The sequence below is a fragment of the Gobius niger genome (genome assembly GCF_951799975.1).
Source record: "Gobius niger genome assembly, chromosome: 15".
Taxonomy (NCBI): Eukaryota; Metazoa; Chordata; class Actinopteri; order Gobiiformes; family Gobiidae; genus Gobius; species Gobius niger.
In genome coordinates this window covers 26,670,396-26,696,110 of record NC_136866.1, presented here as the reverse complement: position 1 = coordinate 26,696,110, position 25,715 = coordinate 26,670,396, and the positions used below count along the sequence as shown (strand labels likewise).

At 39.0% G+C, this 25,715-nt stretch overlaps 1 protein-coding gene across 1 annotated transcript in view; it reads right to left on the bottom strand.

The window, feature by feature from the left end:
* Positions 1 to 3,932: 3,932 nt before the first annotated feature.
* dll4 (delta-like 4) overlaps positions 3,933 to 25,715 on the bottom strand; it is a 37,872-nt gene continuing 16,089 nt past the window's right edge. The window contains exons 6-11 of the mRNA XM_079572716.1: positions 23,897 to 24,027; positions 22,477 to 22,646; positions 20,623 to 20,842; positions 14,246 to 14,969; positions 7,523 to 7,631; positions 3,933 to 4,234 (exon numbers count right to left, since the gene is read on the bottom strand). Of these exons, the coding sequence (XP_079428842.1) occupies positions 4,229 to 4,234; positions 7,523 to 7,631; positions 14,246 to 14,969; positions 20,623 to 20,842; positions 22,477 to 22,646; positions 23,897 to 24,027 (1,360 nt within the window). The 3' untranslated portion in view covers positions 3,933 to 4,228. The remainder of the gene's footprint in view (positions 4,235 to 7,522; positions 7,632 to 14,245; positions 14,970 to 20,622; positions 20,843 to 22,476; positions 22,647 to 23,896; positions 24,028 to 25,715) is intronic.

Here is a 25,715-nt window from a genome sequence, read left to right as displayed (position 1 = left end):
ACGACCTTTTCCAAACACTAACCCTAATTCTAACGACCTTTTCCAAACACTAACCCTAATTCTAACGACCTTTTCCAAACACTAACCCTAATTCTAACGACCTTTACCAGACACTAACCCTATTCTAACAACCTTTTCCAAACACTAACCCTAATTCTAACGACCTTTACCAAACACTAACCCTATTCTAACGACCTTTACCAAACACTAACCCTAATTCTAATATCCTTTACCAAACATTAACCCTAATTCTAATGACTTTTTCCAAACACTAACCCAAATTCTAACGACTTTTTCCAAACGCCAACCCTAATCCTAATGACCTTTACCAAACACTAACCCTAATCTTAACGACCCTTATCAAACACTAACCCTAATCCTAACGACCCTAAAAGATATAAAAGGCATTATTTTTATTTGAAAACATGAAATTACTGAAAACTTGCAATACATTCTTTTCCTCACATTTACATCAGTAATCCATGGCAAATGTTTTAAAATTAATATCTCTGAATTCATTTCCCCCCCTTTTCACCTGCAGCGTCTCAAGTGCTCACAGCCCACCACTAATGTCAATAAACGTGCAGAAACGGCAGAATAAAGACAAGACACAGAGCCGGATTGTTTGTATTCACTTTCATTACTTTAGAAACACCTCAAAAATAATCTTCTTTAACAATAACATCATCATCATCACAATAGAAACAGTTTATTCTGCAGCGTTTGGTCCTTATAAATATGCCTTATATACAAAATAACATTATAAAACATACAAAGAGAAGTGTGTCGTATTTAAATTAATCTCTGCTGGAAATAGTCACTTACAAAAATTACATTATTGGTTCTGTGGTTGTTGATTTCTCGTAGGCAGGCGGCGGTGACAGTCTTTACTCCTTCACTGCAAAAAAGGAATATCTGCATCTCAGAACTTCAAATGTTGACTTAACTTAAAGGTTTTGCGCCGTCTATGTTACATGTAATCAACTATTTTAAGTAGATTAGAAGCTTTCAATTAAGATGATACAAAACAGCGTAATACATTAAGTTTAAGTCGACATTTTAGTTTCTTTGAGTAAACGTGAGTTAGAATTACTTGAATTTTTGAGTAGGTTTTACTAGTTTGGTTTTTTTTCAAGCTTTTTCTGATTATTCTATGATTATTATACATCTTTGATTGCCTGGGGGTTTTCCACCAAAACACACTTTTTCCTACAGGTTCATGTTTGCAGCAGTGATAGAAGGTAGGGGAGGGTTAGTGTATTTAATCAGACTCTTTCCCCCTTTCAAGGTTGACATTCAGGGCTGCCACATTTATTTTGCGACTTCAACTCCAGCTTTGCTCCTGTCGCAGAGTTCGTGTCTCTGGCCTCGCAGTAAGTGAGTAACACAGTTATTTAGTCAGCTGCTCATTTATACCCATTCAAAATATGACATATTTAGTTTCTCTCTCCTGAGGCTGTTTGTGCCGAGGACACTGAGCTTCACCAGGGAAGTCTCACATATCCCAGGAATGGATGGACCAAAAACCAACTTCATTATTTTATTTTTAGGAATTTTTTATTCCCAAATTCCTAATTTTCCCATAATTTTGGAGCATTTTTATCTGGTCCTCTCATGATGCTTTTCTTTCATTTTATTAGACATGACACAGTTTAATATAATACAACACGACTCACATGTGTCATGTATTGTCATGTATTGTCATGTTTTGATATATTTTGATGAAGTACTTTTTATCGGTTGTATTATCTAGCGATAGTGTTCTAAGGTACTTTTGTAAACAAGCTTTGAGATCCCTGTAGTCCTGAGATCCCTGTAGTCCCTCAAAGGGCCCCAGACCCCACTTTGGGAATCACTGCTTAAGAATGTAATTTTATCTGAACAAAACCAATTGGCATATAATGTGAACCAACTAAAAAATATAAAATTTTTGTTCATTTAGTCCTAATAACTCAATAAATCGAGTGAAACCTACTCAAACACATCAACATTTCAAATTCATGTAATTTAAACTCATGATATTCATTTTTTCCAGTGTTGGTGTTGATTTTTTGCATAAATGCACTTCTAAACGCTCACTTTCCCTCTTGGATCTCGCTGGCACGGCACTTTTATTGCGCTCCCGTGGTTTCCTCCTCGACTCCCGCTGATTAAAGTCTGACTCCACACGGCGCTCTCCCCCCTCAGTGCAAACCATCCAAGAACAGGCAAAGGGCAGGTCACGCTTCGTTTTACAGTCAATCCCCGATTTGTCTTTTTTTTTCTACGTTAAGGCTTCATGTGAATTCAGGGTTCCGTACAGTCGACACCTTTTGCGACTTACAAAGTCCAACCAAAAAGTCTTACACACTGCAAAAAGGGAATATCTGTTTGAGTTAAAACAACTTGTTGAATGGAGTAGTTTTGACTTGTTTAGTTTGATTGACTTTTTGGACCTAATGTGAACTTTGAGAAACGAAAGATTGCTTGTGTTTACCGACAATACAACATTAAACAGGCATTAAATGAGTAAATGGAAAAATGAAGGCCTGATATGTCATTAAAAAGTATTACATTGGATTCAAGCTGACGTCAAATGTAAATGTCTTGGAAAATAATGATATTCCTCAACTACATTTACTGCATTAGTTTTGCCAAAAATACGAAAATGATGGTTCAAAACACATTTAACAACAGTTTTAACTGAAAATATACACAATATTTTGCTCAAATGTTGCTTTTTTCTTTCACTTACTGCAAAATGTGCATGAATCAATTATATCAAAAGAAACTATGAGGAAATTAACACATTGAGTTTGAAGGACGAGACTCTAAGCTGTCCGTAGGTGAAAACAGTTTAATTCTACGTTACTCGGTTCCTGAGAAATCCTAAGTTAAACAGAGGCTAATTTAGATCAAAATCACAGATTTTTTTCTAGATTCGGATAGATTGATTCTCGGATTGAAGACTTTAACAGGATGTTTCTCAGTCGTCCTTGGACCGATTTTAACCATTTAAAAACGTTAAAATCTGAACTGTTTTGATCTTTCCATGGGAAGCTGCTCTGCTTTGTCAAACGCGCTCCAGAGAGCGAGAGAAAAGTTTCGGGTTTACAGCTGTTCGCTACACAACACCACGCCCCCTCAGACTAAAAAAAAAAAAAAGAAACGTAATAATGTATATGAAATGTCTAGATCTTGACTTTTTACAAGATTTGATCGTCATTTATTTCATCACAGAGCTACAAAAGCCACACATAAGGTGTATTCGAGTGTCTAGATTCGTAATTAAAAAAAGTTTTTCCATTTTTGGCACTCAATGTGTTAAGAAATGACTTTTTCCTCATTTCAACAACACCTAGTCCTCGATAAATTTTGCAATTTTTGTGACATTTTGGACTAGAACTTCTTATTCCTTTTTAAAATTTCAAGCTGTATTTTCCACCGAGATTATAGCATTTGAAATGGGAAAGAAATAATACTCAATTGATTGTTCATTTTGCTTTCCGTGGGGGCGAAATATAAAATATTATAAGTCAACAGACACAACAAGAGTTTGCAGTTCCAATGGTGGGAACTACTTTCAGACAAATGGTAAAATAATATATTCAATAATAATAATCAAATAATATAAAACTGCTTCCAGGCCTAATAAGTTAAATGATTTAAGTCAGAACTACTCAAAACATGATTCTCAGTCGATTTCAACTATTGCCGATATTCCCCTTTTTGCTGTGTACTGATTATTACAATTAATTCGAACATTCATTTCAACGTTATCAAAGTTGGATTGTAGTTTCTCTTTGTTGCATAGGCAGGTGAAGCTGGCAGTCCGTGAGTCATGTCCACAATAAGGGGATCGGGTCAGAAATCGTATAGGCACATTTGTTATTGATTGGTTGGCTGATTATCTTTTACACACACAAAAAAAAGGCCATTTCGAGGGATTTGTATTCCTTTCGCTGTCCAAGATGGCTGACTTTTTCATAAATAATGTACTGTTTTGCTGACAAACCATCAGTCAGTTTTATAAATCCATTGTCCAAGGTCCTTTGCTGTACATGTTTTTGTTTTGCATACAATCACAAAGTTTCTGTCGAGCTGAAATCTCCAGTTCTCAAGTGTTCGAAGCAGCAGTGGACGTCAAAAAAAAAAAGAAAAAAAAGTCTCCTCTCGGCGTTTTGTAAACAAATAATGTTGATTGTGTCTCTTCCCGAGTTCGTCCTTGTGTCTTCAGACTCCACGAGGATTATACCTGGAAAGAAGAGAAAAGGCAAGAGTCAGACAAAGGAAATTTTAAATTCCCTGTACTCAATTTTCCCATTCATGAAAAATATTTGTGGCTTATAAACTATCCATCAATGTTGATATTCAAGTTTTATAATTGGAAATAGTGTTTTTTTATGGAAAAGACAATAGAGATTTAAAAAAAAATATATATAGAACAGTGTATACATGCCTTTCGGTCAGGTAACCTGGCAGCCATTTTGAATACTGAAGTAGCATTATCTAGTACTACCACATGTAACAATATCTCTACTATGAAAAGACAACTGATTGGCAGTGACATTTTTATGTACTCGTAATCATTGCTCAAGAAGATAACACTAAAAACACGGCTGATTGAATCAACTGTCAATGGTTAACAGTTGCTAGCCAGTAGCATGCTAGCGTCTTGAGCAGCTTAAACACTGACTCAGACTGAGACTCTGTTGACATGTCAAACTGTAAAAATCACAGAAAAAGGTTTTCTGTTTCCTCTTTGATGAGTTAGTTTAGCCTGCATAATGCTACTTCGGTATTCAAAATATGCGTGAACTATGCGTGATGCCATTGGAAACGCATGTATACATGCTTTCACTTCTGGATCCTGCTTGCTAACGAATCGATTATGCCATGATGACGCAGAACTGCTCTGCTATTGGCTCATGGACTTTTAAAACGTGAAGGACAGTTTCATGTTGAATCTATTATGCAACAAAAATACAAATCGGAGCCTTCATCAGTACAAGAAGAAATGAACAAGCTAAAAACAGTACATTTTGCATGATATAGTACATCCTCTTTAAACTGTTTACCCTGGCCACAATTTATTTCTAGCTTAATGCTTTTTATAATGCCATTTCATTGCCCAAATACTGTGTCGCTTTAAGCCCACACTATTACAGTCAGCATTTCTAAAAACCTATTCCATCATCATTCCCCCACCATCATTTGGTTATTTTTGAGTAAAAATAGCTGAGTAATTTGCCAAGAAATTTAGATTTAATGCCAGTTCTAATCCAATGAGCTGCTTTACGGACTTCATTCTGGTACAATTAATTTAATGACCCATGGAAATACTGGAATTCCCTTCTAGCGAGCTGACAAAGGGGTTTTGTCAAGTTGAATTAGATGCTTCAACTTTTGTAGGTTTTCTGTTGGATGTTTATATTTCCTCCCAAAACTGGAGTTGCTCCAAATAAAATCAGGTCTTTCGAGAAAGTCGTGAACCTTGCGCCTTCTAACTTTCAGGCCTTGTTTAGTTTGATCAATTTTTACTTTGTTTGTAGCTCCAGGCCCTGAAATCCCCCGAATGCCACGGCAGTAAAGAACCATAGCACCACGGAGACCGGGCCGAGCCAAACATGTGCGCAGCCTCGGCGCTAACGTCGCCACGCGGCCAAGACAAAGAGACGCTCGGGTGATTTATGGACACAGAAGTTGCAGTAACGAAAAACGGGTCCAAAATATACTCCTAGCATCGAGCACAGAGCCACGTGGGACGAATCGGAAATGAACACACGTTGTGATTTCTAGTCAGGAGTAGCTAGCTGGAGGGTTTTCCTAATTTGTGAGCTCACGTTTATGTGGAGAACCTGCGAAACTGGAGAAAACTCATCCAGAACTCGGAAAAACAGGCAAACTTCACACTGCAAGGCCTCGCAAACATAGAACTAGCCTTTGTTAGCCTTTTCAATGTGTTTTTCCTATAGCCGTTAGCATTAGCCATTATTACAAATTAAGAACGATTCAGATGTTTCCAGTTTTTTTCAACACATCGACCACATTTAGGTCAAAGCCTCATTATGAATCATTAATGAATGTACAGACCTTTTGGGATTTTACTTTAGAGAAGAATTAGCGTATCTGAGCTAAATGCTAACTCATGCACTGCAAAAAGTCATCTTGAAATAAGTACTTTTGTCCTTGATTTGAGTCTAATTTCAAGAAATCTGTCCATGGGGTGAGATATTTATACTTAGATTAAGATAAAACAACTACAACACTTTCATTTCAAGTATATTTTTTAATTTTAAATCTGGTTTTGAGTGCGGTGATTTCTTTTATCTTCGTTAAAGTGTAAATATCTCGCTCCATGGACAGATTTCTTGAAATTAGACTCTCAAATCATGGACAAAATTACTTAAAACTCATGCCCCTAGAGGCCATAAGCGCCACTGCAGGTGTCCTAGCATGTTGTTGTTGTTTTTTACTCATTAATTGTCCGTGAGAGTAAATACTACACTGACAGAAAAGACAAAGGGACAGAGGAATATTGTACATACAGTTACACAATGGAGATCATTTTTTTTCACACAAACTTGGCTGTAAATACTGTTTAAGTGGCGCTAGCCCGCAGTTAGCTTTGCCCGTTAGCCTGTTAGCTTCTTCTTCGCGATTCCATTAGTGTCTATTGGTGACTCCGACCCGGTGTCAGCAAAGTTGCAATCGTGGTTTTCTGGCCAGAGACACCAGGGGGAGATGAAAGACCCTCCAATCATCCCATTTACACTTGTATTACCCCCAGAGGGACTGCAGGAAGGATTTATAAAGGTAAACACGTTACTTAGTTCTGCTTTAACAACTCATGGGGAAAAAAACGAATGTACCGATGTCCATTTTATCATATTGGCTGTGGGGGTGGGCGATATATTGTCTACAAGATCATATCGAAATAGCAGTTTGGAAGATATGTAAATGTGCAATATCGTGAGTTTATCTCCAATGTTAAGAAATTGACAAAAAATATGGGAAATAATGAAAGAAAAAAAGACAAAAAAATGGTAGAATTTGAGGTAAAAAATAGGAAAAATCTATTTAAAAAAATGGGGAAAATACGGTGGATTAAAAATGGAGAAAAAATGGGGATAAAATTGATTAAAATCGGGGGGAAAATCGGGAAGAAATGTGTTTTTTTCTACACTTTTGTAGCCAGGACAATTATCTTTTTGCTGCACAGTTTTGTATATTTTTGATGGTTTGCCAAAATTTAATTAAATATAAAATCTGGCAGTGAAATTTCACAATTCACAGATGTTTGCAACTAACAGAAATACAAGAAATGATGATTATTTTCTCTCCATGAAATCTCCAATGGGACACATTAAAATGTAAAATATGAGATCTCAATTCACCCCATGACAACTTTATTTCAGATGCGACTTCTCTGAAACCACATGTTCCACCATCTTTTCAGAGACAATTAGAAAGTGTGCAGATGTTTGAATAGTGGATTTATAAGCCTCATCAACACTTGAGCCGCTCTCTTGTTTGTTCTTACCTCCGTGGCGATGACGCACTCCCTCCGCTCCTCGGCGATCACGAACACAGACTGGTACATCGAGTCTCGAGAGGAACATATTGTGGATATCCGACACTCCGGCTTTTCTCTGCAAACACACAAATCACAGTCTCAGTGTTTTCCACAAAAACCACAAGCACATGGCTTTACCGTAAAACTTTTCACCCCGAGTAACACGTCGTAAAAACGTGTTCTTCAAGTTCCATCAAAGACTGAAGGACTTTGTAAAAGAGCTGACACAGCGGGTTTTACGCTTCATGCGGACATTTGTTTATGATCTCAGACACGTCTTTGTGTGGTGGTCACACTGTGGTGGTTTGAAAATGATAAGTGTCGAAAGAGATGGAGGTGAGGACGACCTCAGCACCGCCTGAACCAAGTGCATGTTCTCCAGTTCAGCTTTACCCAAATCTACAAGCTCACAGCCTATAGGCCAGTGTAACATCTCATTTGAAAGCTAAGACCTACAAAACTGATCTGGAAGGATGGTTTTCCCTGAATTGTGTGTTTTTGTCACACATTTTTCATCATTATTTAATCACTTTGTCATCACATTTTAGTCACTGTTTCGTCACTTTTTTTTTCACATTTAGGCACATTTTCCTCACTTTTTCCTCTCTTATGGTCACTTTTTCATCACATTTTTGTCACTTTTTCGCCACTTTTCCATCACATTTTTGTAGCTTTTTTGTCACTTTTTCATCACTTTTTCATCACTTTTTTGTCACTTTTCATCACTTTTTCATCACTTTTTCTTGTCACTTTTTCATCACTTTTTTGTCACTTTTCATCACTTTTTCATCACTTTTTTTGTCACTTTTTCATCACTTTTTTCGTCACTTTTTCATCACATTTTTGTAGCTTTTTTGTCACTTTTTCATCACTTTTTCATCACATTTTTGTCACTTTTTTCATCACATTTTTGTCACTTTTTCATCACTTTTTTGTTACTTTTTTGTCACTTTTTCATCACTTTTTTTGTCACTTTTTCATCACTTTTTAGTCACTTTTTCCATCACATTTTTGTCACTTTTTGGTCACTTTTTCCATCACATTTTTGTCACTTTTTTGTCACTTATTTCATCACATTTTTGTCACTTTTTTGTCACTTTTTCCATCACTTTTTTGTCACTTTTTCATCACTTTTTTCGTCACTTTTTCATCACATTTTTGTAGCTTTTTTGTCACTTTTTCATCACTTTTTCATCACATTTTTGTCACTTTTTTCATCACATTTTTGTCACTTTTTCATCACTTTTTTGTCACTTTTTTGTCACTTTTTCATCACTTTTTTTGTCACTTTTTCATCACTTTTTAGTCACTTTTTCCATCACATTTTGTCACTTTTTGGTCACTTATTTCATCACATTTTTGTCACTTTTTCATCACTTTTTTGTCACTTTTTTGTCACTTTTTTCATCACTTTTTTGTCACTTTTTCATCACTTTTTTCGTCACTTTTTCATCACATTTTTGTAGCTTTTTTGTCACTTTTTCATCACTTTTTCATCACATTTTTGTCACTTTTTTCATCACATTTTTGTCACTTTTTCATCACTTTTTTGTCACTTTTTTGTCACTTTTTCATCACTTTTTTTGTCACTTTTTCATCACTTTTTAGTCACTTTTTCCATCACATTTTGTCACTTTTTGGTCACTTATTTCATCACATTTTTGTCACTTTTTCATCACTTTTTTGTCACTTTTTTTTCACTTTTTCATCACTTTTTTTGTCACTTTTTCATCACTTTTTGGTCACTTTTTCCATCACATTTTTGTCACTTTTTTGTCACTTATTTCATCACATTTTTGTCACCTTTTTGTCACTTTTTCCATCACTTTTTTGTCGCTCTTTTGTTGCATTTTCATCCCTGATTTGGGTAAAGCCAAACTAGAGAAAATGTGCTTGGTTCAGGTGGGGGTTAAGAGGTTAAGTAACCAGGCTATAGAATCGTAGAACTGACTCTGTGCATAACTTCAAATCAAAACAACGCCGCCCCAGAAGTGACTTCCTGTTTTGATCCAGCGCGCCAAAATAAAAGCACACAGCTCGTCTCATGGATTAGTTCAGCAGGTACTTGCAACACCTAAATGCAGTGGTGGAAGAGGTACTCGACATTCTTACCTAAGTAAAAGTGCAGATACAGGACCAAAAATGTACTTAAGTAAAAGTATCTAACACAATTTTTACTGAAGTAAAAGTATAGATTATAAAATGTACTTCATAAGGAACAAGTAAAAGTATTTAAGACTTAAATGTGCAGGATTTTTTTTTTTAATAATTTGAATAAAACCAGATCTAAAGGAATAAACCACTAACTCAGGTCAAAAACAGGAACTAAACCTGGACTAAACTGGGTCTAAAACAGGTCTAAACCAGGTCTAAAGGCGTAAACCACTAACTCAGGTCAAAAATATGAACTAAACCTGGTCTAAACCTGCTTTAAACCTGGACTAAACCAGGTCTAAACCAGGTCTAAAGGAGTAAACCACTAAACCAAGTATAAACTGGGACTCAACCACTTTGTCGTAGAGCGGTCACTTCGAAAATAAAATACTTTTGCTTTGAATCCAATTTAAAAATGTAGTGGAGTAGAAAGTACAGATACAGGCTCTAAAACGTAGTGAAGTAAAAGTAAAAGTACCTATAATTTGTACTTTTTACTTTCCACCACTGCCTAAATGTGGCCGATGTTTGACAACAGCTGAAAACATCTGGACTTTCATAATTTAAATAACTTGTGTGAGGCTTTTGTACTTCTTACTTCTGTTTTGTTCTGAGTTTTGTTCCTGTTTTGCAACAAATGCCCAACGATAATAAAAATGACCTTCTTCTCTAAACACGAAAGAAAGCAAAGCCACCGCCCGGGCCGCTTGTTTGGAGCTCGATTTCAAGCTTTCAAAAGGCTCATTTTATGCTTGTTCAGAAACCATTTGTGGCACAAGGCTGTACTTTACGTTACACACAACAAACTAAAATTGTATCTGGGTTCTGGCTCGTCCTCAAAGCCGCTCTGATTCATGTTGTTTTCGTGAAACGTCTCTGACTGTGGCATTTCGCTTCGATTACGGGCTTCCGCACAAAGCCCCGACAGAAGGCGGCCATATGCAGCCGGCAGTAAACACAAATCACTTCTAGTCGTTGTTTGCAGCCGCTAAAACGCGCAGATGTCTCAGAATTCCCGTCAGGGCGAGTTCAGTGAGGAACAGACTGACCGGCAGGTATCGATTACTGTGATCTGACCACGATAAACTTAAAGGGATATTTCAGGATTTTTGACACAGGGCCTCATTTCCTAGTTATCCAGAGTGTTGCTGATTTCTTTTTTTAAATTTGTATTCATGCAGTCCTTGTGTTTGAAGAGTTTCGTGGCGCTAGGCTAGTGCTAGGCTAGTGCATGTCTATGGTATCAGCTAGCCTGCATTAAAAACAGTCTGACCCGCTCCACAGTGCTTTTTACACAGTGTCCAATCATAACACCAGACAAACCATATAAATGTTTGTGTCCATAGAATAATTTTTGGAATATAACTGACCTTGCATCACATGAATGATCCCGTTTTGAGGGACTATTTTCTAGCAGATCACTCCACCGCTGCGTAGCTTATACCAGTGGTTTACAACCCTTTTTGCCTCGCGTACCCCTTGAGTCGTGGATTTATACTCTTGAGTACCCCCTACCTTGAGGATTTTGCCAATATTATTACAAAGTGACCAACTAAATTAATATTATATAGTATTTAACAGTGTGTTGTGTTCAAAATTAAGCTAAAATACTCTCAAAATCAAACCATTTTCTGAAAAACATAATTAAAACTAACTTTCCTTTGGAATTCATAATGAAATTCTACTTCAGTTTCACTTTTTTTAATCTGAAATAATTCCAAGTACCCCCAGGGGTCCCTGTACCCCTGGTTAGGAAACACTGGCTTATACAACCACAAAGCTGATGCTGCTCAAATATAAGGTATTTTAAATGCAAAATGGTTAAAATTATTCTATGGACACAGACATGTATATGGTTAGTCTGGCGTTATAAGTGATTTGCCTCAGGTGCACTGTGGAGCGGGTCACACTGTTTTTAATGCAGGCTAGCTGATACCATAGAAATGTGCTAGCCTTGCACTAGCCTAGCGCCACAAAACTCTTCAAATATAAGAACTGCATGAATTACAAAAAAAAATGCCTCCAGAAGTCAGCAACACTCTGGATAACTAGGAAATGAGGCCCCATGTCAAAAATCCTGAAAAATGTCTTTAAATCTAGACTCTGGTCGTGATTAAGAAGAGATGGAAAAGCTGCAGAGGCGGATTATTCTGCTGCTGCGATAGAACAGGAGTGGAAGAGGCTTATAAGTGAAGATGTTTAACAAACTGCAGGGTTTAGGGAGGATGTGAACCTCTTCACCCCCGCCTTAACCAAGTGCTTTTTTCTCCAGCTCAGCTTTACCCAAATCTAAAAGGCTACAGCCTATAGGCCAGTGTAATGCCTCATTTGAAAGCTAAGACCTACATCTAAATCATCTATTATCTGGTGGTGTTGCTGTGTTCTCACTTTTTTAATTACTTTTTCCGATATTTTTTTAATTGCATATTTTAGCCACTTTTTCATCGCTTTTGTCACTTTCCTGCTGGACTTTCGTGGCTTTTTGTTGTAAATTCCAAAGAAATTTGGGAAAGTTGCAGCACATTTTTGCATATTTCAGCACATTTGTGTCAACTAGGTGTTAACACCTAGTTAACACTTCAACAAACCTGTCGTACATTATAATGTCATTTAAAACCCATCAACAGGTTGAGTTCATGACTTTCTAGATCGTTAACATTCATTTCAGTCGAAGCAGGGGCCGATACGACTCAATGGGAAGCAGAGCCACCTTATCCAAGGGGCTGGCAGGGGCTGGAGCCCAGGGGCCTACCATCAGAATTAAGTAAAATTAAATTAACTCATAAATGGGAAGAATGTCCATAGAGAGTGGCTCTACTATACTCCTCACAAAGTGGAAATGCATTTTGCTTTGCCTGCAAACCTTTTGGGGGGCAAAACAGAGATAAGTAAGCCTTTTCCAGTAGCGGGGTTAGGGTTTGTGCTGAGGGGAGGGGTCTACAATCCTGTTTAAGGCCCGGGGCCTACGGAAACATTAAGTTGGGCCTGATGGGAAGGAAACCACAAACAGAAAATATCCGAATGCTTTCTCACAAACATCAAGCACATCAACACATTAAATAGATTATCTCCACTTTTGGACGCCTGTAGGAGACAGTCACGTGACCTTGGTTCATATGTGCCGAGAGAGAAGACGCTGAACTTTGTGACAGTTTTTGTTTCACGTCGATAGGTCCAACCATTAAAGGGACAATACGGAGTTTAAAAATGTTAAGCATTTTTCTCCCCCTACATGTTCCAGCCATGTCCTAATGTGTAGAATGAGCTCAGACCTGTTAAAAATCCTGCACTGTCACTCAAAAAGTAGTTAATTCTGGTCCGAAGTGCCGTCATGCACGAGCTTAAAGGTACACTGTGTAACATTTTGAACTATACTGTAGCCGGCAAAACAAAACATGCTTCTAATAACCAGCTCGAACACAGGAAATGCTGTTACTGCAGTGTGTAATAAAAGAATGGATTTGGATGAGGACCTAACCTGTTTAAATTTCAAATTCTGCTGCCTTTCGTCACATCTCCATGGAGACGAGCTGGAGACGCACCCACTCCCAGTAAAGTTTACAGTCATATCTTAGGAGGGGTGAGCCTCATAAAAGTTTGTTTGTAAATTTATGAGGCATTTTTCCAATGATGAAAACATCTGTCGTAAAATAAATGCTTGTATTTCAATTTTAGTTATTGGGTAAAATTCTACGTGGTGTGGCTTTAATATAGAAGCTGCAGTTACACGTATGACCAGAGGTGGCAGTAGTGAGTGCAAACATGACGAACTTGTGTCTAGCCCCTTTAACCTCTTAACTCCCGCCTGAACCGAGAGGATCTTTTTCCTCCTCATTTTTTTGGTCAATTTTTGTCATTTTTTTGGTCCATTTTTGTAATTTTTTTGGTAATTTTTTTATAAACATTTTTTGTCAATTTTTTTTGTCAAATTTTTGTCATTTTTTTGGTCACATTTTTGTCATTTTTTTGTCATTTTTTGTCACATTTCTGTCATTTTTTGGTCACATTTTTGTCATTTTTTGTCACATTTCTGTCATTTTTTCCGTTAGTTTTTTATCAAATTTTGTCATTTTTTTGTCCCACTTTTGTCATTTTTTCGACAATTTTTTGTCAATTTCTTGTGACATTTTTGTGACACTTTTGCCACTTTTTCATACATTTTTCGTCACTTTTTTGTCACATTTCCATCATTGTTTTTGTCTCAGTTTTGTTGCTATTTTCACAGCTTTTTTCCAGAAGCTTTTGGACTGGGGTAAAGCCAAACTGGAGAAAATGTGCTCGGTTCAGGTGGGAGTTAATTAATATAGAGCCTGCAGTTACACGTATGACCTGAGGTGGCAGTAGTGAGTACAAAAATGACAAACTTGTGTCTAGCCCCTTTAAAGAGATATTAAGCATTAACCGAGGCCAAAATTCAGCATTTCGACGGTTACCATAGTTACAGTACAGAAAGCTTAGCTCCATTTTAAGCTATAGGCCGTTTACAATGTCATCAACGCATTATTAGGACACATTTCTCACAGAACTTGGTCTCACCTGTAAATCCTCGAACTCCTCTTGTCGTCTAAACACTTGTCGTAGATGAAACTTTTCTCCTGGTGCGAGTTCTCGTCCTTATACTCCTTCTGCGTGGAGTTGTACGGCTCCAAGTGGTAGTTTTTATGAATGAAGTTCGATTTCTCCGAGTCGCAGTCCACCTCCAGCTGCCCCAGTTTGTAGTTCGTGTTTTTCAGCTGCGACGCGGGGATGAGGTTGTCCTTCTGCGCGCTGGACACGTTGTTCATCGTCTCCGTTTCCTCGCGCTCCCGCCGCCGCTGCCTGTAGATGTGCCGCAGCGCCAGGCCGACCATGCAGAGGAGCACCAGCAGCGCCACCAGGCCCACGGCCAGGGAGACCGCCGCCCACTGGAAGCCCCCCTGGTTCGTGGACGAAGCCAGGGCGGCGAAGTACTCGCAGCGCGGCCCGGTGACGCCCGCGGGGCACATGCAGGTGGGCGGGGCGTTGCTGCTGCCGCCGCTGGCGCAGACCCCCCCGTTCAGGCAGGGCCGGAGGGCGCACTCGTTCAGCACGCGGTCGCAGTTGCGGCCCGAGAAGCCGGCGGGGCAGAGGCAGCTGTAGTCGCTGATCCGGTCCTGGCAGGTGCCGCCGTTGAGGCAGGGGGCGCCGGCGCACTCGTTGATGTTGATCTCGCAGCGGACGCCCACGAACCCGGCGCGGCAGCTGCACACGCTCACGCCCTTGTGGATCAGGCACTGGCCCCCTGCAACAAACAAAAACATGTACAATAGCATCAGTGGCCGACAAGGGGTTTATCATTTATAGACTGATTCAGCAGCAAAATGTCCCCCCTGTTACTCACAAAAAGAAGTAAATCAAGAGTAGATTAAAACCTATTAACCCCCACCTCAACCCAGCACGTTTTCTCCAGTTTGGCTTTACCCAAATCTAAGAGCTTAAAGCATCAAAGTGACAAAAACGACTATTACATAAAGTGCAACAAAATAAGTGACAAAAACTCAACAAAAAAAAAGACAAAAACTCAATAAAAAGGTGACAAAAACTCAATAAGAAAGTGACAAAAACTAAAAAAAAAAGTGACAAAAACTCAATAAAAAAGTGACAAAAACTAAAAAAAAGTGACAAAAACTCAATAAAAAAGTGACAAAAACAAAAAAAAGTGACAAAAACTAAAACAAAGTGACAAAAACTCAATAAAAAAGTGACAAAAACAAAAAAAAGTGACAAAAACTAAAAAAAAGTGACAAAAACTCAATAAAAAAAGTGACAAAAACTAAAAAAAGTGATAAAAACTAAAAAAAAAAGTGACAAAAACTAAAAAAAAGTGACAAAACTAAAAAAAAGTGACAAAACTAAAAAAAAGTGACAAATACTCAATAAAAAAGTGACAAAAACTTAAAAAAGGCATATATGAGATGGAAATAACATGAAAAAAGCAACAACAACACGGCAAAAACACCAGGAAAAAGATTCAATGAGATGAGTTTTATAGGTCTTAGCGTTCAAATGAAGCATTGCTCTGGCCTCAAGGCTGTAACCTTTTAGATTTGGGTCAAGCTGAACTGGAGAAAATTCATAAAGGCAGGGGTTAAGAGGTTAAAAAGCTGTTCCAGTGCATGACCCTCAAACCGAAAAACATATTATTTGTAGAGCGTCCTCTTGAGAGAGAAACCAAGATGGCGGCTCAGTCTCCTCCTTCTTCAACCAAAGCCCAAAGCTAAAACTTTAAAAAACCACAGAGCAAACAGCAGCATGTTTACAAATATCACACTCCCTCAGCCGTGTCACTAGAGGAAACTTTGATTTTAGAGACAATAAAAGTCTTTGGAACCAGTTGTTTTTGACCCGTGTAAAGTCCCCATTGGTTTCCATATAATAGCAAGGCTTCTGGAGTCGCCACCTGCCACTAGGGGGTGGTATCGCAGCGATGTCAGCACCCACCATGAGGACCAAAAAGACTCCCTCGTCCCTTGCCTCAAACCAAAACAAGCATAAGAGCTGTTCTAGATGAAGACAAAAGCCCCAAACAAATGTCCTGAACAATTTCCATATATATAAATATTTTTTTTTTTACATTTTTTCCTAATTTTGAATTAAAAAACATTCACAAAAAATGTGACAAAAACGCCACAAAAAATGTGACAAAAACTCAAAATAATGTGACAAAAACAAACAAAAAATGTGACAAAAACTTTAAAAAAAAAAAAAAAAAAAAAAAAAATGTGACAAAAACTCAATGATTTTCCTTATTTATACCCTATATATTCCCATTTTTTGCCTTATTTCCCACCTATTTCCCCTCTTTTTTTTTTATCACACCCATTTTTTCCACCTGTTTTCCCACATTTCTTGGCATTGGACATAAACTCGATATTGTAAATTTGCACATCTTCCAAACAGCCATTTCAATATCATTTTATTTATCACCCTCCTCTATCCCCAGGCAGAAAAACGAGGTCTGCAAACCAAATGATCTTAGATTTTTCTGGATTAACTCGAACACCAAGTCTTCTCTGTTCGAGCAGAACCATGTCGTTTATTTCTCTGAGCGTTTGGGGTTTTCACTTTTATTGCCTGTGTACAGCACTTTGGACAGCGGTGCTTGTTGTAAATGTGCTCCATAAATAAACTTGACTTGGCTTGACTTGAGAATAAAGGGAGTTTTGAGGAACAGAATAAACACAAGCTGCCAGAAAAAAAAAACAGATCGAAAATGCACCAGAGACTTTGCTCTGTTCAAACGTTTCTGGAGCTTTTCCTCATAAATATGACCTCTTAAAGTCCAAATGTTTCTATTGTTGTACTGTTGCTTTTTTTGAAACATATTAAAAAGAAGATTCATTTGGCTCTGCTGTTTAACGGGCTCTTGTGACTTTCATTTGGCCTGAAAGAATCACAGTCTGTTATTAATTATTTTTTACTGGCCCATCAGGAAACGTCCCAATTACCTCTAGCAGACTTTTTAGAGTCGTCAGAAGAAGAATGATCCGGTCCAGAAGCTATTTCGGTAATGCCAAGAAGTTCAACCTCTTAACTCCCGCCTGAACCGAGAGGATGTTTTTCCTCACGTCATCAGATTTTTTCAACTCATTTTTGTGACTTTTTTGTCATTTTTTGTCATTTTTTGTCATTTTTTGTCACATTTTTGTCACTTTTTCGTCCATTTTTTATCAACTTTTTGTCATTTTTTGTCAATTTTTTGCAATTTTTTGGTCAAATTTTTATCACATTATTGTCATATTTTTGTCATTTTTTTGTCAATTTTTTGTCCATTTCTTGTGACATTTTTGTGACATTTTTGCCACTTTTTCATCCATTTTTCGTCACTTTTTTGTCAATGTTTTCTCACTTTTTTGTCACATTTCCATCATTTTTTCCGTCTCAGTTTTGTTGCTATTTTCACAGCTTTTTTCCAGAAGCTTTTGGACTGGGGTAAAGCCAAACTGGAGAAAATGTGCTCTGGGTTAACCAGTATTGAGCCTATAGATACAGACGGCATCTCGTCATAGAAGGGGGCGTGGCCTCGCCGAGGGGGGAATTAGAATCTTTTGGGAAACACAATTTTCCACTGTTTTTAGCCATTTTCTGGTGGAATATAAACGTGTTTATCACATACAGATGAAGTCTAGTCTAAATCGGGTCCATATGGATGTTTATTCACAGCAGATTATTCAGTAGAAGCGAAAAAACGGCAGTCGTAGCTAGTGTTAGCATTAGCACGATGCTAACATGAAGCATCAAGTTAGCATTCTCCATTATTATGTATTTATGAGCTGAACCACTTCGCTCCTCCCCATGTCTTTGTATCTTTATTTAGCCACGCCCCCTTCTATGATGAGATGCCGTCTATAGCCAGATGTTGCTGTTTACGTAATTTCAGCTGTAAAATGTTAGCTTAAGAGAGTAAATTATTATTATTGGTGGCCCGGAGAGAATTTGGGAACAATGAGGGGGGGCCGCGATGTCCCGGACTTTGGGAATGGCTGGTTTAAATCAGTGGTTCGGAACCCTTCGGGGTGTCCCGGGATGATTTCAAGATGAAACAAAAAGAAATGTTTCTTTAGTGAAAACCTGCCTATAATTAGTGCCATCTATTCAATTACTCAAGATAAACTGTTTAGAACAATATTAACTTGATTGTAAAATGTTTCTCTTCCCTAAAGTAGCGTAAGAGGCAATAACTTTATACAATGGGGGTCCCGAGTTGTTTACGTATCAATGTTGGGGTCCCAGACAAAAAAGTTTGGGAACCCCTGGTTTAGAAAATATACAAAATGCTGTTTGGAAGATATGCAGATGTACAAGATCCAGTTTGTCTCCATTGTCAAGGAATGTGGAAAAAATCATGTAAAAAAAATAAATAAATAAGAAATGGGGGGGAAAAACTGGGTAATAATTTGGAAAAAAAAGGGAAAAAATAGGGGGAAAGTGTAAATAAAATAAAATAAAATAAACGATCATAAAAAAAAAAAAAAAATGGGGGAATGAATTAAAAAAAAATATATATTGAAAAAAAATGGAGAAAATAGGGAACATGTATTAAAAATTGAAAAAAATAAATAAAAATAAATAGGGGGGAATGGGGGCGGGGACTGTGTTTTTTGCCTTTTAGTTTGTTCAGGACAATTATCTTTTGGAACAACAGAGTCATCTAAAAGATGTTTGCAGCACATTTCTGCTTATTTCTAATAGTTTGCAAAAATATCGCTCCATCATCGTTATTGAGAAAGTTTCCGAAAATACTGAGATAATCATTTCTGTCAATCCAATCTGGACAAATACTGTGGCCTTTCAAATCTGGAAAAGCGTGCGTGGTCTCTTCCCCGGCGCTAATCGCTCCCTGTTCCTCGTCCTTTGTCCCCGCCGTTTGGAGCTTCCGCTCTCACCACTTCACTGGAAGCGCTCGGCAACAACAGGAATCTGCGGGAACTGGGGCTCTATTGTCCTCGGCGTAAACAGAGCGCGGGCTGTAAACACCTCCACAGTCACAGGGGCCGGACGGGACGCGCTCAGCTCCAGTTCTGGGGTTCGCTGAAGGCTGAGGTTCCCTGGGAGTCGAGCTCAAAGGCTTTGGTGCAAAAAACTAACTGTGGAATAAATCATGGACCAGATGCAGGGCAGGAGGAAATGGGGAACATTCGCATCTTTTTTCCACATCTTTCAACTTTTCTCCTCATTTCCAGCTTATCTCCATATTTCAAACTAGAGGTCGACCGATATAAATCGGGCCGATATTTGGGGATTTTACAATATTGCCAATCTTGCACCAATATCTCTGGGACCGAAAGTAATGGAGAATTCCCATTTTTTGCAAAGTCAGGGCTTTAAAACAAGTCCTTTACAACTACTTCGGCCTCAGGAGAACAGAAAAACATTGTGATAAAAATAGTTAGCAACAAGTTTGACTAAAGTTAGTTAGTTTCACTAAACTTCAGTCAATGTGGACAGGCTGCATGACAGAACCTGGAGAATTCAATCACTGTGTTAGTTTTAAGCTCCACAATTGTATTTTTGATCGCTGCGCAAAATGCTTCGGCTAGTAACAACATGCTAATGCTAACTGCAGCATGCTAAAGCTAACAGCAGCTAATGAAAGCTGGGACAAACTATAATTGAATCGCCTAAAGTAATAAAATAAACACCCAAGTGTTTATGTTTTTACAGGATCAAAGATACAAACGGCATCTCAATCGCCCATATATGGTCATGTTTGAAAACAGTTAAGGGGGAAAACAATTTGGAGAAAAATCTAAACTCTAATTATTGAAACACTACTTTAACAAATGCTAAATTATGAATATAGTTTTCTACTAAATAAAGATGCAAAGACATGAGAGGAGCAAAGTGGTTCAACAGCCCATAGATACAAAAAAACAAATGTTAACGCGAGCTAGCGTTAGCTACGACTGCCATTTTTTCGCTTTTACAATAAAATAAAAAATAATATAATATAATAAATAATATTATTATAATAATAAACATCCAAATGGACCCGATTTAGACTTTACTTAATTTGAGTGTGATAAATAAGTTTATATTTCACCAAAAATGGCTAAAAAGAGTGAAATATTGTGTTTCCCAAAAGATTGTGTTTTCCCCCTTGGCGAGGCCACGCCCCTTCTATGACGCGATGCCGTCTGTATCTATAGATCAGACATTTGGAAAAATTGGCCAAAAATATTGGCAGACCATATCGGCATTAGCCAATAAAAAAAAACCCAAACTGGCAACTGCCTTAGAAAAACCCACATCGGTCAGCCTCTACATTCATGAACCGTTCATAATCCGACAAATACAAACGTTTAAAATATAACATGAAACTAAAACTTCCTGGATCAACCCAAAACAGCGGCGCCCGGTCTTTGACTCGTGCAAACACAGTTTAAGCCTCGTACCGTTGGCGCAGGGCAGCGACGTGCACTTGTCCACCTTCTTCTCGCAGTTGAGGCCGGTGTAGCTCCGCGGGCAGTCGCACCTGTAGCTCCGCCCCCCGTCGCGCGCCGTGCAGAGGCCGCCGTGGAAACAGGGGGCGTCGGCGCACGTCAGCAGGCTGTGCTCGCAGTGGGACCCCTCGAAACCACGCGGACAGGTGCACCGGTAACCCCTGTCCAGGTTCTGAAGGACAGAGAGAGGACATTATAGCAATGTTACACCGGGTTTAGTCCAGGCGAGGTCTGTTTTCATCATTTTCAGACCGGTTTAGCCCTGATCTGATCCTGAGCTAAGCCGTTTTTTTTTTACTTGGGTTGAAAAGTTTGAGAAGCACTGACCTAAATAACATCAGCCTGAGCGAGTTGCTAATTGAGAACATTCAGATAGCGCTGTTCCAAACAAATAAACAAACTAATAAATGGTGAACTTTCCAAACAGACTATAAAGTGTAGGTGTTAATGGACGTCACACTGAACCCATTGTACCATGTGATAAAACCACTCCAAGCTGACGGTGGCTGAGAGGTGAGCGTGTAGCACACTGCCCTCAAAGCAAGAAGGTCCTGGGTTCGATTCCCGGACTGTGGGGAGTTTCTCTCCCCGTGTCTGGATGGGAGTCCTCTGGTTTTGCCCATCAACAGAAAACATGCTCAATAGGTGACTCCTTCAGCCTCTAAATATGGGTCTCTGGAAGTTAGAAGCGACCACGCTCTTCCACGGGCACAAAGACCAGACAGGTACGTATCAACTCGTCTAAGCTCAGGTATGAACATATCTCAGTGTGGAAAAATGGTGGTCTGTTCCTTTCAAGGGGCGAGATGCAAGCTGGTCATTTTATACTCACTACTGCCACCTCAGGCCTTACGCGCAACTGCAGTCTCTATATTAAGCTTGTGCATTACGATAACAACCGTTTGAGTGACAGTGCAGGATTTTAGAGGCAGTTGTGGTGAACAGGTCTGGGCTCATTCTTCACATTAGGACATGGGTGGAACGTGTAGGGGGAGGAAAATACTTGCTTAACATTTTTAAACTCCGTATAGTCCCTTTAACCTTATAAGTGTAGTAGGAAAGTACATCATTTATTGTCCTTCTGAGGAAATTATTTTTTTATTGAGTGAAATTATTCACAAAGACAATACTCCACATAAATCCTTATTTAACCAGGAATGCCCCACTTTTTCAATATACTCCTGGCCCCTGAGGGAATCCTATTGTACATGTTTTAGTGGAAGTGGAAACCAGATCACCTGTGGGAAACCTACGCAGACAGGCTTGAGAAAATGGCTCCGAAAATCAGACTTGTTTTCTCAGGAGCAGTAATATCTTTACTGCGCGGATGTCAAACTACTCCTGGTATCATTACGCCTTACAATATAGTTCCCCTTTTATCCACTTAGAAAATCCACATTGTTTAATTTTGTGTAATTATACTTAGATCGTGTAACACCTCATGTAACCATATTTAAATAGGGAAAACGTGGAAGAGCTTGGTAGCTTCTATCTTCACCTCGTTTGGAGCTATAGAGGAGAGAGGGAGAGGCTAAATGCTAACGCCGTCTGCGCTGTGTTTACGCGACTGAGGACACGCGTGAAGACCAGACAGGTACACATGAACTCGTCTAATTTCAGGTAAGAACATATCCCAGTATTTAAAAACTGTGGCCTGTTTCTTTATGTGACGCCATCATTAATTTGGCTTCATGCTGTCCGCTGCCACTGTTTTCAGACACAGTAAACACCCCCGGTTCCACGCCCCCCCTCCCCCCTGCATCACTGGTTTAGCTGAAGTGAACCCCCCTCCTCCGGGACACGTACCGTGCAGGTGCCCCCGTTGCGGCAGGGCCGGCTGTCGCACTCCTGCATGAGCAGCTCACAGTTGGTGCCGGTGTAGCCCGGGAGGCAGGTGCAGGTGTAGCTGCCCTCGCCCGTGTTCATGCAGGTGGCGCCGTTCTCACACGGCTGGTGGTGAGTGCAGAAGTTCAGGTCTGAGGAGAGGGACGAGCAGCGGTTACAGACCTTGTCTTGAGCCACATTCATTATCTAATCATTATTTTAATAGATAGCACTTTCGAAAACCGATACGAGTACTTTGATTTAAGTACTTGCCGATACCGAATACCGATCGATACGAGTACAAGGCATATTCTTCAACAGACGTTTTTAAGTGAATAGACTGACTTTTTCACAGCAGATTGATTAGTAATTAGTTAATTTACTCATTTACATTTCCTTGAGTAAAGTAGGCGACACTTTTAAGAGAAGATATATCAGAATTGATGAATAAGCCCCTAGGCATAAAACGGCGTAAGAATCGCCAGAACTGTTAGCCACGAGGCAGCGGTTAGTTAGCAACATTAGCAACGTTAGCCTGTATCTTGTAAACAGTGCAGACTCCACACTGCAGCACTAACAACATTTAGCTCTGGTTAAATCCTGCACAGACTCTGATTTAGGGAGTGTCGCCTGCAATAAAGTCAGCTCTATGTGGAATATTGTATTTACACTAAAGAATTCTCCAGTTTGTTGATATTTTCTCTCCTCAGTGGAGCTGCTCCTGTAGGAGCTCCGGCCACACGGCAGGTGGTATCGGTTTCTGGTATCGGGACCTCATGAATGAGTACGAGTATGAGTACAAGCATGTGGTATCGGCCCGATACCCGATCCTGGTATCGGTGCATCCCTATTTACTTTATAAGTGCTTTTCACAAATAGAAAGTAACAATCTACGTAAAAGCAACAAAAGACACATTTGATACAGAATCAAACAAATGATATTTCCCTCCATTTTTGCCCAATTGTTATTTATTGTTTATCCTTTTTTTTGCCCCATTTTTTTCCTCATTTTGCACATATTTTTTCAAATTTTTTTAATTTGTTTCTCTACTTTTTTATTACTAATATTTTCCCTATTTCCCTCCATTTTTCTCCAATTTATTCCCCATTTTTCCTATTTTTGTCCAATTTCTTTACACATTTGTTCCTTAATTTTGCCAAATTTCTCCCCATTTCCCCCCAAAATGATTTCCCATTCCTCACACATTTCTCGATATTGCAGATGAAGCCGATGCTGTACATTTGCAGATCTTCCACTCATCACTGCTCTGTTTCCTGGTCCCGGTCTGGGACTGATGGGCGAGTGAACAGAGGAAACAGAGGAAACCTAATTTGCTAATGCCCGGGCGCAGACAGAGGGAGGCGTGAGTAACCCGAGCGGGCGGGAGGCGGGTCGTCTTACCCTGGTCGCACAGCAGCCCCCCCCAGCCCTCCTCGCAGTTGCACTGCCAGGGCGTTTGGCAGGTGCCGTGTTTGCAGGCCGGATACTTCTTACACTCGTCGCAGAACGTGCCCTGCCAGCCGTCCCGGCACCTGCACACGGGGAACGAGAGGAGAGGAGAGGTCAGAGGCAGATTCAAAACACGAGTCACGAGTTCAGCTCCTGCCAGATCTGTGTGTTTTTACATTACAAGGCGAGAGGCAGCCGGTGAATGGGGGAAATGAATACAGTTAGTGATTTCACTATAAAACTTTTTCTGTTTTTATCACTGTCTCATCACATTTTTGCGATGACCACCAACTTCTTTTTCACTTAAAATGATACAAAATAATCTGAATTAAGAAAAAATGCACTTGTTTCATTAACAATAAGAGGTTTTTATCTGATTTAAGAACAGACCAAATCTACTCAAACTTTAGATTTAATCTCTTAACACATTGAGGCCGCACTGTTGCTGTTAGCTGTAAAGTGCCAAAAATCCAGACCCTTTTTCATGATATTTGTGGCACTACAGCGTATTCTATGTTGTAGCTTTGGACACATGATATGGCTCGTTTGAAAGGGGAGACTCTAAGCTCTCTGTAGGTGAAAACAGTTTAATTCTAAAATTCTCACTTCCTGAGAAATCTAAGCTAAACAGAGGCTAGTTTTGCTCAAAATCACTGATTGTTTTCTAGAAACTGAGATTACGGGGGTTTTATGAAACACTCTCCTTTCTGATTAACTCCTCTCTCCTCTCTGGACAGACACTAAAGTTATGTGAAGAGGCAAATGCCTAAATATCTCAATTTCAAGTCAATTTTCAACGACATTGTTGACATGTTTTGAAATGTCTCTCATTATGGCGTGTGCATTTAAACAGCCTGGTTCTCAGATTGAAGACTTTAACAGGATGTTTCTCAGTCGTCCTTGGACCGATTTTAACCATTTAAAAACTCAGAGAAATGTTAAAATCTGAACTGTTTCGATCTGTCCATGGGAAGCTGCTCTGCTTTGTCAAACGCTCCAGAGAGCAAGAGAGAAGTTTCGAGTTTACAGCTGTAAAATGTTTCTGTAAGAAACACAATAATATATATGAAATGTCCAGATCGTGACTTTTCACAAGGTTTTTGATCACCATTTATTTCACTTCTGTTCATCACAGAGCTACCAAAATCACACATAAGATGCATTAGAGTGTCTAGAGATGATTTTTTTTCCCATTTTTTGCACTCAATGTGTTAAAAAAATGCACTTGTTCCATTGACAATAAGAGGTTTTATCTTGTCTAAGAACAGACCAAATCTACTCAAACTATAGATTTAATCTCTTCATTTAAGTAGATTTATGTCATTTCTTCCTTAAGGCGATTATTCTTTCCAGTTTAGGAATAACATATCAATAAATCCCTCTGAAAAAACCTTCAAAATGTCACTCAGTCCACCTCTGTAAAGTGTGGAGTCTGTAGGAGCGACTAAAGTGGAGATGTTGTTGCAAGAGTCGAATGAAAACCTAATTTGGAGAAAACTGGCCCTAAGGTTTTGTAACGTCTGCACATTCTCCTGTTTATCTCTGACATTTTAGCTGCTGCTGCCTCCCAGAAACAAAATGACCATATCTGGATTACAGCGCCCTCTCGGTCGCCTTTCGTGCTACACGTGGATACCAAACGGGTCAATGTTTGTTAATGAATAAGCGCGAGAAAGACGAGGAAGCGCCACCATGTTTTAGCGATTTAAAATAAGCATCAAAATGGTGGGTTTGGTTTGTTTTTTTACTCTCATAACTCTTCAGATTCCAC